The sequence below is a fragment of the Arachis stenosperma genome, chromosome 7, assembly GCF_014773155.1.
Source record: "Arachis stenosperma cultivar V10309 chromosome 7, arast.V10309.gnm1.PFL2, whole genome shotgun sequence".
NCBI lineage: Eukaryota > Viridiplantae > Streptophyta > Magnoliopsida > Fabales > Fabaceae > Arachis > Arachis stenosperma.
In genome coordinates, this window is record NC_080383.1 from 5,828,754 (window position 1) to 5,843,982 (window position 15,229).

Consider the following 15,229-nt stretch of genomic DNA (forward strand, 5'->3'; position numbering starts at 1 on the left):
CCTCATAGGGAAGACAGTCGAAGTCTACGTGGACGACATCCTTGCGAAGACGACACGACCTGATGATCTTTTAAACGATCTGGCAAGTGTCTTTGCGTCCCTCCGACGACACGGCATGAGGCTAAACCCCCTCAAGTGTGCTTTCGCCATGGAAGCAGGGAAATTCCTCGGATTCATGATAACTCAGAGAGGGGTGGAAGCCGACCCGGAGAAGTGCCAAGCGATACTCCAGATGAAGAGCCCGGGCGATATAAAGGACGTCCAAAGGTTAGCAGGACGGCTGGCCTCGCTGTCACGGTTCCTCGGAGCATCGGCAACAAAGGCCCTGCCGTTCTTCAACCTCATGAAGAAAGGAATAGCGTTCGAATGGACACCCGCATGCGAGGAAGCCTTTCAGCACTTTAAGGAAATTCTGGCGGCACCCCCGGTCCTCGGGAAGCCAAAAGATGGGGAACCGTTATACCTTTATCTCGCTATAACAGGGGAAGCTTTGGCCGCGGTTTTGGTGTTAGAAGAAGGGAGGAGGCAGCAACCAGTCTACTTTGTCAGCAGGACCCTACAAGGGGCAGAATTGAGGTATAACAAACTGGAAAAGCTAGCTCTGGCACTCCTGACCTCTTCGCGGAGGCTAAAGCAGTACTTCCAAAGTCACCAGATTGTCGTAAGAACGGACCAAGGAATCCGACAAGTGCTCCAAAAACCCGACTTGGCGGGAAGAATGATGACCTGGTCCATCGAACTTTCCCAATACGACATACGATACGAACCCCGGCAAGCCATCAAGGCGCAGGCGATGGCGGATTTTTTGGTAGAAGTAGCGGGGGATCCGGCCGAAGACACGAACACACGGTGGAAGCTCCATGTTGACGGAGCCTCCAACCAAGCGTTCGGGGGCGCCGGGATCATCTTGGAGAGCCCAGCCGGGGTCGTGTATGAACAATCAATTAAGTTCGAGTTCCCCGTCTCAAATAACCAAGCAGAATATGAAGCCCTTATAGGAGGTTTGGCCTTAGCAACAGAAGTTGGGGCAACGAGGTTAGAGATATGCAGCGACTCACAGATCGTCACTTTCCAAGTAAACGGGAGCTACCAAGCTAGGGACCCCCTGCTGCAGAAATACCTGGAAAAAGTCCGAGACTTGAGCCGGAAGTTTGAAGAAGTCACGATCCAGCACGTTCCGAGAGAAAGGAACACACGGGCAGATCTCCTGTCGAAATTGGCCAGCACTAAACCGGGAGAGGGCAACCGATCTCTCATCCAGGGGAAGATGAAAGAGCCGGCGGTCACACTACACCTCTCAAAGCTAAGCCCCTCCTGGCTGGACCCCATCACCGATTTCTTAGAAAACGGCAAGCTCCCCGACAGCGAAAACGACGCCAAGAAGCTAAGAAGGGAAGCTGCCAGATATGCCATCATCCAGGGTCAGCTATTCAGAAAAGGGTTCAACCACCCCCTACTGAAGTGTTTGCACCCCGACCAGACGGACTACGTTCTCAGGGAAGTCCATGAGGGGTGTTGCGGCCACCACATAGGAGGCAAAGCACTAGCAAGGAAGCTAATCCGAGCCGGATACTATTGGCCATCGATGATGGCCGACTCAGTGGAATTTGTCCGGAAGTGCGTCAAGTGTCAAGAAAACGCCAACTTCCATCGTGCGCCGGCCTCTGAACTTAGGACCCTTTCCCGTAGGCCCAGGGCAAGTCAAATACCTTATAGTCGGTATCGACTACTACACGAAATGGATAGAAGCCGAACCGCTGGCCAGTATATCCTCGTCCAATTGCAGGAAATTCGTATGGAGGCAAGTCATAACACGATTTGGTATTCCGGAAGTCATCATCTCGGACAATGGGACGCAGTTCACCGACAAAAAATTTACAGAATTCCTCGCCGGCCTGGGCATAAGGCAGAAATTCTCCTCGGTGGAGCATCCCCAGACAAACGGTTGGACAGCAAAAAAGGCGCTTGGGCCGACGAGCTCCCCTCAGTCCTATGGTCCTACCGAACAACAGAGCAGTCCTCCACTAAAGAAACACCCTTTCGACTAACATACGGGACAGATGCTGTGATACCAGTAGAGATCGGGGAGCCGAGCCCACGACTACTCCTGAAGGGAGTAGAGGAAACTGTCGAAAAGGACCTGATAGAGGAAACCAGGGAAATGGCCCACTTGGCCGAAGCGGCATTAAAACAAAGAATGGCCTTACGTTACAATGCCAAAGCGCTCAAAAGAAAGTTCGAAGAAAACGACCTCGTTTTGAGGCGTAACGACATCGGCCCGCCAACCCCTGGGGAAGGCAAGCTGGCAGCAAATTGGGAAGGACCATACCGAATCAAAGAGGTAATCGAAAGAGGAGCATACAAGCTAGAAAAACTCAACGGCAAAGAGGTCCCGAGGACATGGAATGCAGATAACTTGAGAAGGTTTTATTCCTAAGCCATTTCTGTAATAGTGCTCCGACGTCCTTGATTATAATGATTAAACTTGCTCGATTTTCACATGCCATTTTTGCCTGTGTTATTGCTAACCTTTTGAGCGAATTTTTGCCTATGTTATTACTAACTTTTCAAGCGACCACTATGAAAACATGGGTACACAGCCCCGGGACTGATCACCCCGGGAGCCCCTCAGGTCAAAAACGCGATAAACGACCTTAACAAAAAGAACGCCACAAACGGCGAGCGCGAGTAAACGGAAACGAAACGACAGCAAGTAAAACTAGGAATTAAGCAAACGGGTAAACGATCCCATAAACCCATAACGGGTGCTAAAAGTTGTAAGTACAAGGTTCAACAAAAGAAGAGTTCAATAGTACAAACATTATTTCTTCGGCATATCAACGACCTTCCCATCCTTGATGGTCTTGAAAACACCAATTGCCGACACATCGAAGTCAGGAGAAATAATTTTCACTTGAGCTTTGAGGGCATCTTCGGTCATGAAAATCGCGTTCTTCCCCTGCTCCCGGACCTCTTTGTGCTTCCGCTTGAACAATTCGGCCTCCTCCCGAGCAGCCTTAGCGGTCGCCATCGCTTCGTCCCGCTCTTTCTCCAAAGCGGACACCCGACCTTGCGCGGCACTCAATTGGTTTTTCAAAGTCATTTCCTGCTCCATCAAACGGGACACGGAAGCGTCGGCAGTCTTCAATTTCTCCTCTGCCGAAGTAGCCTTTTTCTGAGCGGTGTCGAGCTTACCCCCCGCTTCAACCAACCGATCCTGAAGTGTTTTAACTTGGGTTTTGTACTTGTTGTTGGCATCAACAGCAGATTCAAGCTTCCGACGAAGCGAGGCCATACCAGAAAGCTCAGATTCAGCCTTCCGGGCTATGGCCGCGCCGCGGAGGAGAGTACGGTACATCCACCGAGCCTGCCCCGAGAGGTCGGCGCCATGGAAGTGATCCTCCGTACCCGGAAGCAGCTGGGTATCTATGAACGTCCCAGCGTCAAAGTTCCTCTCCATGACAGTCAAAACCTCCTCGGGACTGGACTGTGACCTCTGCCTCTTGGGAGTAGGGATGATGGACAACTCCTCCTCCTCCTCGCGACGTGACGAAGACAAGTGCCCGGGAACGGGAACCTCGGGAGGAATCGGGGTTGCGGAAGTCGGAGTGGCGACCTTCGCAGACGTTTCAACCTCGGGAGGATGCGCATCCGAAGGAGCTTCTGGAGGAGCCGTCGCCTCCTGTCCTCCAGTCTCCTCACCCGCGTCGTCCTTAAGGAAAGTTTCAAACAGGTTGTCCATGCCGGTTACCTCGGCAGAAAGTCCCACTGCAGACAAGTAAGAAACGAATTAGTAGAAACAACAATGGAACATTTAAGCAGACATCAACACGACAAAAAAAACTCACAGATATAATCTCGAGCGGCCTCCCGATTACCCATAAGGAGGTGTGGATTCACATTGTTCCTCCCGAGAACCGCCCACAAGATGTCGGCCACCCGCCGGTCCACGGCCGACATCTTGTTATAAGAGACTTTAATAAAAGGATTAGACCCCGCCCCGAAACTCCAATACGTCGGGATGAGGCGCTGCTTTTCCAGAGACAACCAGAAGGGGTGACGACCCTTGACCGGGCGGACCTTAAAGTACTTGTCCTTGAATCCGTGGTAGGAGTCCTCGAACAAACCAAAGATCCTCCGGCCTTGGGCGGACCGAAAGGACATAAAACCTTTCTTGTGTTTCCCCTCCTTCGAAGGGTTTGTTAGACTAAAGAAAAAGAGGAAGACGTCGACAGCGGTCGGCAGCTCCAAGTACTCGCACACCATCTCGAAGCAGCGAACGGAAGCCCAGCTGTTCGGATGTAATTGAGACGGAGCCACCGAAATTCGGTTCAGGAGGTCCATCTGGAAGGAGGAAAGGGGAATGCGAACCCCCACCTGAGTGAACATGGCCTTGTAAAACCAGATCCAATCGGGAACCCGGGGGGCATTAAAGTTAATCTCATAAAGGCGCTCGTGAGGGGCAGGGACATATACGTCATAGTTCGCCTCCTCGTCGGTACCCCCACAGAGGTACTCGGCCTGACGAAATTCCGTGAGCTCCTCCTCACCCATCTGATTGGGAGAGTTCTTGAGGTCGGAAACCACCCACGCATACGGGTCGTAACCTGCGGCGGAGCTAGACGCTCGGCTAACAACACGAGGCATACCTACAGTGGGGGCACCGCGCGGTTAGTCCGTGAGGTCGGAAGCCAGGGAAAACATAAAGAAACCCCACGTGCCATGACCACAAGAAGGACTAAACAAAACCAAGGCCAGAACAATGGCGCAAAACCCCCATGACACACCACAGATGGTACAAATAAAACGCAAAGAAAATGCATCCATGAACAACAAAGAAAAAACAAGCACAGAAAAGATGCCCACAACAAGCATAAACAGACATGCAAGCTACCATTGAAGCAAAAAAGGATGGTTACCTGGGTGATCGAGAAAGTTCGGATAAGAGCGAAAGCGCAACGATGAAAACAACTTCTGATAGTAAAAATGCAGGGAGAAGGAATGGGCAGTATGATCAGAAGAACAAGTAGAAGGAAAACAAAACGTAAACTGTTTAAAACCGCTTTAGTAGAAGCGCGAAAGGCTGGGGGCAGAATAGTCTTTGCACGCGTGGGTTTTTTTCAACCCTTAATGGGCATTTAATGCCCCTCGCGAGAAACGAGGCGACCAAAGAACGCCCCGAATCGCGAACGGATACGAGTAGCGCGTCCCCCACACGGACGAGTAAGTTCACGACGACAAAAGGAGAAACAACCCGACCCGAGTGATCGGGCACGTGCGCCTCACCGCGTAACCTGGACACGCGTCCCTGCCAGCTCCTCGCGGCAGTCATGAGGAGGTTTCGAGGAAGCTGGGCCTATCCTTGCGGGGCCCACCTCTGACACGTTATAAATAGGGAAGGACCTGCCCTTCCCCCATGGTATGTCACCTTTACACCTGTCACATCTCTCACCTGCACACCAACTGACTTGAGCGTCGGAGTGTCTTTGCAGGTGGCACCCCCCTTTTTCCCATCTCCTCCTGTGACGAGAGCTCGGCTACTCGGCAGCTCCTAGCCCAACACTTCGCAGGTCGACGCGCTGTCTCACCCACCATTGATCACCCGACTTGTCCGGCACCCGACAACCGAACAATCGTCATTACCAACAACACCAACATTTTGCTAACATCTTTATTGGTTTTGATTTTCTCTGGTACCATCGTTAAATAATATTGGTTAATTTCTTAGTTTATTTTGGTTCATTTGTGTGCTAATTGAAGTTCACTTGATGCTGCTAATAAGTATTGACATAATTTTTTTATTCCTTAAGTAATTTTAGTTCATTAATTAGTTTAATTAAGGTTTATTTGGATCCAGAAATGAATTCGATGTATTTTTATTGATGATTGAGTCTTTTTGACTGCTTATTCAAATCTGAACTAATTTCGATTCATTTGTGTGCTAATTGAGGTTCACTTGATGCTGCTGAGTATTGACCAAGTTTTTATTCCTTAAGTAATTTCGGTTCTTTTTTTAGTTTATTTAAAGTTCATTTGGATCCAAAAATGAATTCGATGTGTTTTTATTGATGATTGAGTCTTTTTAATTGTTTGTTCAAAACTGAAGTAAATAAATCGAATGGAGTGGAATCTAATGTAATTGAATAAAGTGATAATAAATAATTTCATTCTTCTTTGCTAAAAAATTGATCAATACTTATCAGCAGCATCAAGTGAACCTCAATTAACACACAAATGAACCGAAATTAGTTTAAATTTGATATATATGTATCCTCATTGAAAAATTATATTTATTTTCATATTAAAAAAAATATCTATTAAAATTTTTGTTAAAATATTTTCAAAATTTTACTAACCTATGCCATAAGGGCACTTTTAAAAACACCAACAAAAGGAAGGTTTGACAAAAAATTATAATTTTTTTTATATTTTTAATGTATTAAATATATTAAAAATATAAAAATATATGTCATTATTATTATTCTCTTAACATATTTTTTTAAAGTACAAGTTAGCTAACTTCTTTATATATATATAAATATATATATATTTGGGCAATTTACGTAAATAAAATGAATGAACAAAATCTTTACGTAAATACATCGGCAATTTCCAGACGCAAATACAACAAACGCAATTATATGTAATCCACTATACCCTGCAGCGGAACCCAATTACACGTAATTTGCTACAGGCTGTCGCGGATTACGTTGAGGGCTACATTACTCATAAATCACTACATCCTGTAGCGGTTTATGACCAAATGGCATGTGTGCATAATCCGCTACGCCCTGTAGCGAATTATGAGTAGAGTGGGTGATTATATATACCGCTGTTATAGTAACAACCCATGATGCAAAATGTACGAATTGATACAAAATGTAATCGTCATTTGTAATAAGTCGTACGGAAATAATAGCCACCAGGCATTAACAATAACACAAAATAAGTTAACTACATAACTCATACAGATATAACTGTCACAAGTCAATAACCCTAACAGAAAATAAATAAGTCATAATTCGTACAAGGAAAACGGTCGGAAATAAGACAATGGGCGCTACTGCTGGTCACCATCAACATCATGGTCGCCCCCAAATGGACCAAGTAGGTGCGAGCTTGTGCCACATCGAGTCAGACACCTAACCCTGGCCGTTCGCCGATCTCCTGGTGGAGCCTCCTGTAAGCCAACTCCAAATACATATGGTGGCGTCCCCCCATGCCGAACCAAGTATCGTACGGGCTGCCTGCGAGCTCATTCAGGTCGACCGGGAGCTGGGTCTCAGGAACCTGGGACGGCACATCCGCTGGCTGTGGCCTATACTCTAGAGGGTTAGACGGGCTGCCTGAAATTGGGCTCTGGTACTAATGAACGTCATCACCCTGTATGATCTCAACAAAATCTGCATAGAACTGGGGTCCAGCCAACTGATCGTCCAAATCCATGGTGAAGGATGTGGTAACAAGATCAGCTAACATCTGCGTGCTACACTCATGCAGTACCTGAGAGCTAGATACGTGAGTAAAAGGTGTACCACCCATACTAGCCTCCGTGGTGCCACCAACCTGAGTGTCAGTAGGGTGCCCACGGGACGATCCAGCCTCATCATAGCAAACACTCGCCGCTATAATCAAAGACCTTTCCTTACATGCTCATCAACCTCCTTCCCCCTCTCCCTTATGGACAGAAGATGTTGTTTCACAATTGATTCGGTTCATCCCCTCGTGCTTCTTTAGGTCTCCTCGCCCCATTGGCTGCCAAATCAGTTTTTGACACCGCACTCCTCTCCGACAGCGCAACCTCAATGAAGAACAACGAAAGTTCCGCCACAAACTCCTTGTGCTTGGCCCCTGCTGCACATAGGGACCCTGGCAGGGTCAACCTTGGTCTTCACAAAGCCCTCTAGTTCTTTCGGTGGGTCGAGGCTCGCTTTGAGTTCCACCACACTGAGGTCACGTGTAGTGAGATAGCAATTGTGTTGGCCAAAGCGGATAGATTCACTGCTCTTTGGGATTTCTTGAAAGAGATGTCTAGAAAACAGAGTTCCAAGCTTGTGACAACAGAGACCGTTATGTGTTTGATAAAAGTCCTAGGAGAAGTTGGGCTGGCTAATGAAGCATTGTTTGCATTTTATAGGATAAGACAGTTTCGCTGCAGATCGAACATTTATGCTTACAATACATTAATCAATGAGCTTTGTAGGGTTGGAAATTTCAAGAAGGCTAGGTTCTTTCTTGAGCAGATGGAGTTGCTGGGGTTTCAGTGCCCGCCGGATACATTTACTTATACCATTTTGATAAGCTCTTATTGTAGGCATGCTATACAAACATGGTGCAAGAATGCCACAAGGAGGAGGTTGTAGGAAGCGGATCACCTTTTTCGGCTCATGCTCTTCAAGGGATTTGTTCCTGATGTTGTGACTTACAATGCCTTAATAGATGGATGCTACAAGATCTATCGCATTGCGAGGGCATTGGAGTTGTTTGATGACATGAAGAAGAAAGGATGTGTCCCTAATAGAATTACTTATAATTCTTTAATAAGATACTTAAGTGCAGTGAGTGAGATAGATAGAGCTATTGAGATGTCAAGAGATATGCAGAGGTTGAATCATGGAGTACCCGGTTTGAGTTCATACACACCTATTATTCATTCCCTTTGTGAAGTTGGCAAGGTTCTTGATGCTTCGAATCTAAATAACAAAAGGGAGAGTGGCTTTTTTGTCCAGTTTTTAAAATTGACCTTCCACTAATGCAGTACCTCTCCCTTTTGTCATTTAAATTCCAAGCATCAAGAACCTTGCTAACTTCACAAAGGGCATGAATGATAGGTGTGTATGAACTCAAACCAGGTACTCCATGATTCGACCTCTGCATATCTCGTAACATCTCAATAGCTCTATCAATCTCATTCACTGCATTGAAGTATCTTATTAAAGAATTATAAGTAACTCTATTAGGGACACATCCTTTCTTCTTCATGTCATTAAACAACTCCAATGCTCTCGCAATGCAATAGGTCTTGCAGCAACCATCTATTAAGGCATTGTAAGTCACAACATCAGGAACAAATCCCTTGAAGAGCATGATCCGGAAAAGGTGATTTGCTTCCCACAACCTCCTCCTTGTGGCATTCTTGCACCCGGTTTGTATAGCATGCCTACAATAAGAGCTTATCAAAATGGTATAAGTAAATGTATTCGGTGGGCACTGGAACCCCGACAACTCCATCTGCTCAAGAAAGAACCTAGCCTTTCTGAAATTCCCAACCCTACAAAGCGCATTGATTAATGTATTGTAAGCATAAATGTCCGATCTGCAGTGAAACTGCCTCATCCTATAAAAAGCAAACAGTGCTTCATTAGCCAGCCCTACTTTCTCCTTGGACTTTTATCAAACACGTAACGGTCTCTGTTGTCACAAGCTTGGAACACTGTTTTCTAGACATCTCTTTTAAGAAATCCCAAGGAGCAGTGAATCTATCTGCTTTGGCCAACACAATTGCCATCTCACTACACGTGACCTCAGTATGGTGGAACCCAAAGCGAGCCTCGACCCACCAGAAGAACTGGAGGGCTTTGTGAAGACCAAGGTTGACCCTGCCAGGGTCCCTGTGTGCAGCAGGGCCAAGCACAAGGAGGTTGTGGTGGAACTTTTGTTGTTCTTTATTGAGGTTGCGCTATTGGAGAGGAGTGCGGTGCCGGAAACCGGTTTGGCAGCCAATGGAGCGAGGAGACCTAAAGAAGCATGAGGGGATTAACCGAATCACTTGTGAAACGACATCTTCTGTCCATGAGGGAGAAGGGGAAGGAGGTCAATGAGCATGTAAGGGAAGGTCTTTGATTATACTGGCGAGTGTTTGTTTAACGAGGTGTATGTGAGAATGCCATAGAGGCTTTGCTACCATCATCCAAGAACTCTAGTCTTAGATGATGACATGCACAAGAATACAAAATGCCACAAAAGGGAGAGGGACTTTTTTGTCCAGATTTTGAAATTGGCCTTCCACTAATGTGCCATATGGACAGCCGTAATGCTAGGTCATTAGAATGGGAGCCACGTCAGACTTTTTGGTTGAGTATGATGTAGGTATTTGGACAGAGGGACTGATACGTCAAACTTTTAGGTAGTGTTTGGAGGAGAGACAGAGACTGAAAGATTGAGACTGAGAGACGAGACTGAGAGACAGAGACTAAGAGACGGAGACTGAAATAAATTTCAGTATTCTATTTGGTGCAAAGTGGGAGACAGAAATTGAAACAAAAATGAAACTCTAATTTAATTTGCACAAAGAGTAAAATTGAAATTAATTAATTGAAATGAGGGTATTTTAGGTATAAAATGTTATTAAAGTTTCGGTCTTTATCTTTAAAAATTTCAGTCTCCTGTGTCCCCACTTTCTGGAGGTATTGAAATACTGAAATTTTGGGGACAGAGACAGAAATTTTAATATTAGTCTGAGTCTCAGTCTTTCAGTCTCTATCCCAGTACCTCAAAACAAATGCCACCTTAAGGAGGTCAGAAATTTAAAAGTATTTTCTAATGGTCAGGGACAAAAATGTCCACAGGACAAAAAGTCGAAGACTTATTTGTCCTTTTCTCTTTTTTTTTTAATAAAAACTTTATAGGTAGATTACAGTTGAATTTTTTTTAACAATTAAACAATCTTTTTTGTTCATATATTTTCTTTTGCACAACTATTAAACGATATAATACTTTTTCTTAACAACTGTTCAATAATTTTTTTCATTTGTAATTTTTTTAAAAATTACTTTAGAATCAAACAAAAATTAAATTTAACACTAATAAATTATCTAGCTAATCAATTTAATCCTTAAAATTTTTAAAATTGATTAATTAGATCAAGTTTTATAATGATCTACTTTGACATTGTTAATAAAATGACCATAACAATGTCGTGTCAATATGGTCCAATAGCTTTTGAATTTTCTTCACCAACAATCCAACATATATCGATAAAATTTATTTTAATTGTTAGTCAATAATTAATTTAGTCAAGAGTTTTATAATATGATAAATTAACTTAGTCTCTTATGTAGATTATCTCTTTGACAAAATTAGTAAAATCCTAAAATACTAAATGGCCTGAATGAAGTGTCACATACTGTAAAATGAGACTGAATTAATTAGCAAATAAAAATTTAAGAACCAAATTGATTTAATCTCAAATCATACATTTACTTTATCCTATTAATGCTATGGAAAACAATTTTCGGATTAAAACATGTGTTTACATGTTTATAAACCCTTTAAATATGTTTATGAAACTCAATTTTGTAGTTTGCACTATATCTAAAACCACGCATACATTCATTTTGCATCTCTAATCTGTGTGTGAATTGGGATCAAATTTTGTGGTTTGATCTAGATAGAGATTATTCAATTGTTTCTTTTTCAAGAAGAAAAATCATGAGATAACTAATGGAAAAATTTTAAATATACCGAGAACATCAGTATTCCAATTATTTTAACTGTTGATTTTAATTAATATGTATTATATATTTTTTATAATTCAGATCAACGGTTAAAATGACTGAAATATTAGTGTTCCCAATACACTTGAAACTCTTCGCTGAACTAATAACTCTAAGTTTTAAATATTTTTTAGTAATAACCAATAAGTTAAATTTAAAAGTGGCACGCGAGATTTACGCTAAAAAAATTTTAGGATTTTAATTATATTAATTTAATTTTTAGGATTTAAAAAATTGTCCTAAGTTAATCTTGTACATATTACTAACTTTACAGAAAACGAATGCGAAACTAATATAATGTATTTTTTTAATATCAAGAATTAAACTAGTATAATGGAGATTTTGAAAATCTTTTTAGAGTACAGCAAATTTCAAAAATTACTTTTGGTTTTACTCCAAAATTTATTTGATATTTTGTTTCTAGACATATAATACTTTAAGAGATTTTTGCATAAGATTCCAATGAAAATTAGTTGTGATTCTAGCCTATGAGTATCCTGAAAAAGGTTAAAGGGCTGATTTGACTCTATTTTTATGGTATTATTTCTACTGTTAGCTATTATTTTCGCAGATGCTTGATAATTACCGATCTTTATTCTTAGGTGTAATGAAGCGTATGAAACCGTAAAATATTATCTAAAATCTCATAATAAAGTTAAGCTTATTTGAAAGAGGTTGAGGGTAAAAATAAAAAATGGTGACGTATCTTTAGATTTTTGTTGTCGTCTTCGTATTAATCTTTAGGTCAGAGAAGTGATCTTTGCTGCAAGACTTTGATAGATTTGAAGAGATAAGAACAATAATATTTTTAATTAAAATATTAGTTGGAACAAGAATAAGATTCTCATGCTTATTATATATTCTGCGACTGAATATGGTATTGTTAAGAGCACTAATTAGATAACTAATCATATCCTCTTTAATTGATTTTTGGTGCCTTCCTCCTATCAATGTAATTAAGCTAAATTGTGATGTTAGTCTTTTTGAGCAATACCATTTGGCTAGCTTTAGGTGTGTTTTTAGGAATAGCACTGGTAAGTAGTTGACGGATTGTGTTGTAAGTATTCCGATAAGACCCATAAAATAGTGAACTTTATGCAATTTGGATGAGTTTTTGCTAGGCCTGAAAAACTAGGAATAAGAAGGCTATACGTAAAACAAATTGTTTGGAGGCTTATTTTCTTTTCTTTTTTTTTGAATAAAAAAAGTTTAACACAATAAAGTGGAGTATGAAAAGGAACAAAACACAACTCAAAGCACAAGACAATGAACACATTGAAAGGTATAATCCGTTGTCATCTCCGACAGAGCCATTAACAACCAAACAGATCAACACCACACCATTTTCTATAGTTAAAAAACGACCTATTTATAACTCCAACAACACCCATCTTTGATTTCTGAAAAGTTCCGCTATTTCTTTCCGTCCAAATGTTTCAAATAATTGCAAAGAAACCTCCAAACCACTTTTTATGCTCAGAACTACGATCAGGTACTCCGATCCAACTCTCAAAAGCTCTTTGACAGTCCCCGGAATAACCCAAGCTCTATCAGCACACATCAACCAAGTGCACCACACCTGCTACGTAAACTCACAGCCAAGAAAAAGGTGATGCACAAATTCTATATTCTTTTTGCACAAAACACAAATATTATCATTCTGATGAATAATCCCTAGCCTACTCAACCTTTCTTTCGTGTTAACACTTCCTATTAAAACAAACTATGAAAAAAGTTCCACTCTTGGAGGAACCAATCCTCTCCATATGGTGCTAGTGAAACTGTAGCTAGTGATGTCCTCTGAGATAGTCTCTTTCTGCAATATTTGCACAAAACTGTTAGTAGAAAAAATACTTGTTCTGTCCAGTTTTCATATAACTGTATCCTCTCTACTAGTCGATAATCTAACTAGCCTTAACCGGTCATGGAGTTGATTGAGAAGCTCTAACTCCCATTGGAATAACCTTCTCCTCCACTGGAAATTTCATACCCACTCTAACCCATCCCAGAATCCCAGTCCCTTATAACATATCCTTGTTGATTTGAAACAGGGAAGAGCCTCGGAAAAACTTACTTTCAAAGTTCCACCTTGTAACCAATTATCCTCACAAAACCGAACATGTCTTCCATTTCCCACCTCTATAGACAGACCACTGATAATCTTATCTCTTACCTGTTGATCCTGAATATTAAGCTAGCAGATATCTTTCCATGGACTACCTCTTGTCGATAATGGCTGTTTCGATAACATTACATTCGGGTTCAACTGATTACAAGAACATACAACCTTTTTCTACAGTGGGTAGTCCTCCTTCGAAGACGCCACCACCACTTGAACAGAAGCGACACATTTCTGATCAACGCATCTCCCACCCCCCAAGCCCACTAGTTTTTTCGGAGCTTGCAGGATCTACCATTTTACTAGTGGTATACCGCTGTTTCCATCTTCTTTACTCCACAAGAACCTCCTCTGTAACCCAATAAGTTTTTCTGCTACCGACTTTGGCATCTTATACAAGTTAAGGTAGTAAACCGACAAGCTATTAAGAACAGATTTTATGAGAACTAGCTTGCCAGCCTTGTTGAGAGACTTCACTTTCCATAAGTTGAGCTTATCTTCCACCTTATCTATGATTGGTTTCCAAGTTTTTGCCAACCGAGGGTTCGCACCTAGAGGAATACCTAAGTACCTGACAGGTAAAGCAACTTCCACACATCCCAACAGACCACACATATCTGTCACCCAATCTTGTTCATAGTTAACCGAAATCAAATTGGACTTATCAAAGTTAATACTCAAACCTGACATCAAATCAAAATAACGCAAAAGCCTCTTATAATTCATGACTGTCTTCGTTTCCTGGGGGCAAAATAAAATTGTATCATCTGCAAACTGGAGATACGATAGCTCTATGTTATCCCTTCCAACTAGCAGTTGAGAGGCGTCCATTCCTATCTGCCTCACCCACCATCCTATGCAAGCCCTCTACGACAAGAACAAACAGAAAGGGTGATAGATGGTCTCCTTGTCTAAGACCTCTCTCCATTCTAAACGGCTTGGATGGTGACCCATTAAACAACACCAACATAGACGCTGTAGTTACACATTCCTTTACCCATGACCTCCATCTAAGACCAAAGCCCATCTTCTATAACACGATATCCACAAAGCTCCATCTCACCTTGTCGTACGCTTTTTGAAAGTATAACTTAATAATTGCCGCCTTCTTATTGCACAATTTCAGCCATTGGACCGTCTCACAAGCAATAAGTGCACCATCATGTATTTTGCGGCCATGTACAAACGCAAATTGAGTCTCTCAACACTAAACCTGGCATCACTACCCATATTCTTCTCACCAAAACTTTCGATATCACCTTATACACACAACCAACATACTAATCGGCCGAAGGTCTTTTATTTCCTTTGCTCCCATAAATTTTGCAGCTAACGCCACCCATGTTATATTAGCGTCCGTAGGTAACCTCGCACTTTGGAAAAACTCCATCACAACTTCTGTAAATTCCTGGCCAATCTCACCCCAACATTTCTTTATGAAGTTTATGTTATATCCATCACTACCTGGCGACCTACTAGATTCACAGTCCCAGACTGCTTGTCATATTTTCTCAGGCGATGGCATCACCTCTAACCCTGCTACCTCTTCCTCACCAATTTGCCTAACCAACCCATCACGAAACTCAATCATAGGAGCATATTTCTGCTGATACAT

The 15,229-nt window shown here is 42.4% G+C and overlaps 2 protein-coding genes and 2 pseudogenes across 2 annotated transcripts; 2 read left to right on the forward strand and 2 right to left on the reverse strand.

The window, feature by feature from the left end:
- Nucleotides 1–148: 148 nt before the first annotated feature.
- On the forward strand, nucleotides 149–2,437 carry LOC130939282 (uncharacterized). The gene has a single exon (XM_057867400.1). It carries the CDS (start codon nucleotides 149–151, stop codon nucleotides 2,435–2,437), a length of 2,289 nt encoding a protein of 762 aa, XP_057723383.1.
- Nucleotides 2,438–7,053: 4,616 nt separating this feature from the next.
- On the forward strand, nucleotides 7,054–8,753 carry LOC130939283 (pentatricopeptide repeat-containing protein At1g77405-like; annotated as a pseudogene).
- LOC130939284 (pentatricopeptide repeat-containing protein At1g77405-like) lies at nucleotides 8,752–9,808 on the reverse strand (annotated as a pseudogene).
- A 4,097-nt stretch (nucleotides 9,809–13,905) lies between these two features.
- On the reverse strand, nucleotides 13,906–15,229 carry LOC130939286 (uncharacterized). Its single transcript, XM_057867401.1, has 2 exons — nucleotides 15,143–15,229; nucleotides 13,906–14,481 (listed from the first exon to the last, which is right to left on the reverse strand). The coding sequence occupies exons 1-2, from the start codon at nucleotides 15,227–15,229 to the stop codon at nucleotides 13,906–13,908; spliced, it is 663 nt and encodes a 220-aa protein (XP_057723384.1).

Excerpts from the sequence above, each read along its gene's own strand:
- LOC130939282 (XM_057867400.1), top strand. The coding sequence starts at position 149 with ATGGAAGCAGGGAAATTCCTCGGATTCATGATAACTCAGAGAGGGGTG.
- LOC130939286 (XM_057867401.1), bottom strand. The coding sequence starts at position 15,229 with ATGTATCAGCAGAAATATGCTCCTATGATTGAGTTTCGTGATGGGTTG. Across the intron at positions 14,482-15,142 it reads AAGAGGTAGCAGGGTTAGAG|AGGGCTTGCATAGGATGGTG; the intron begins GTGATGCCATCG and ends TTCTTGTCGTAG.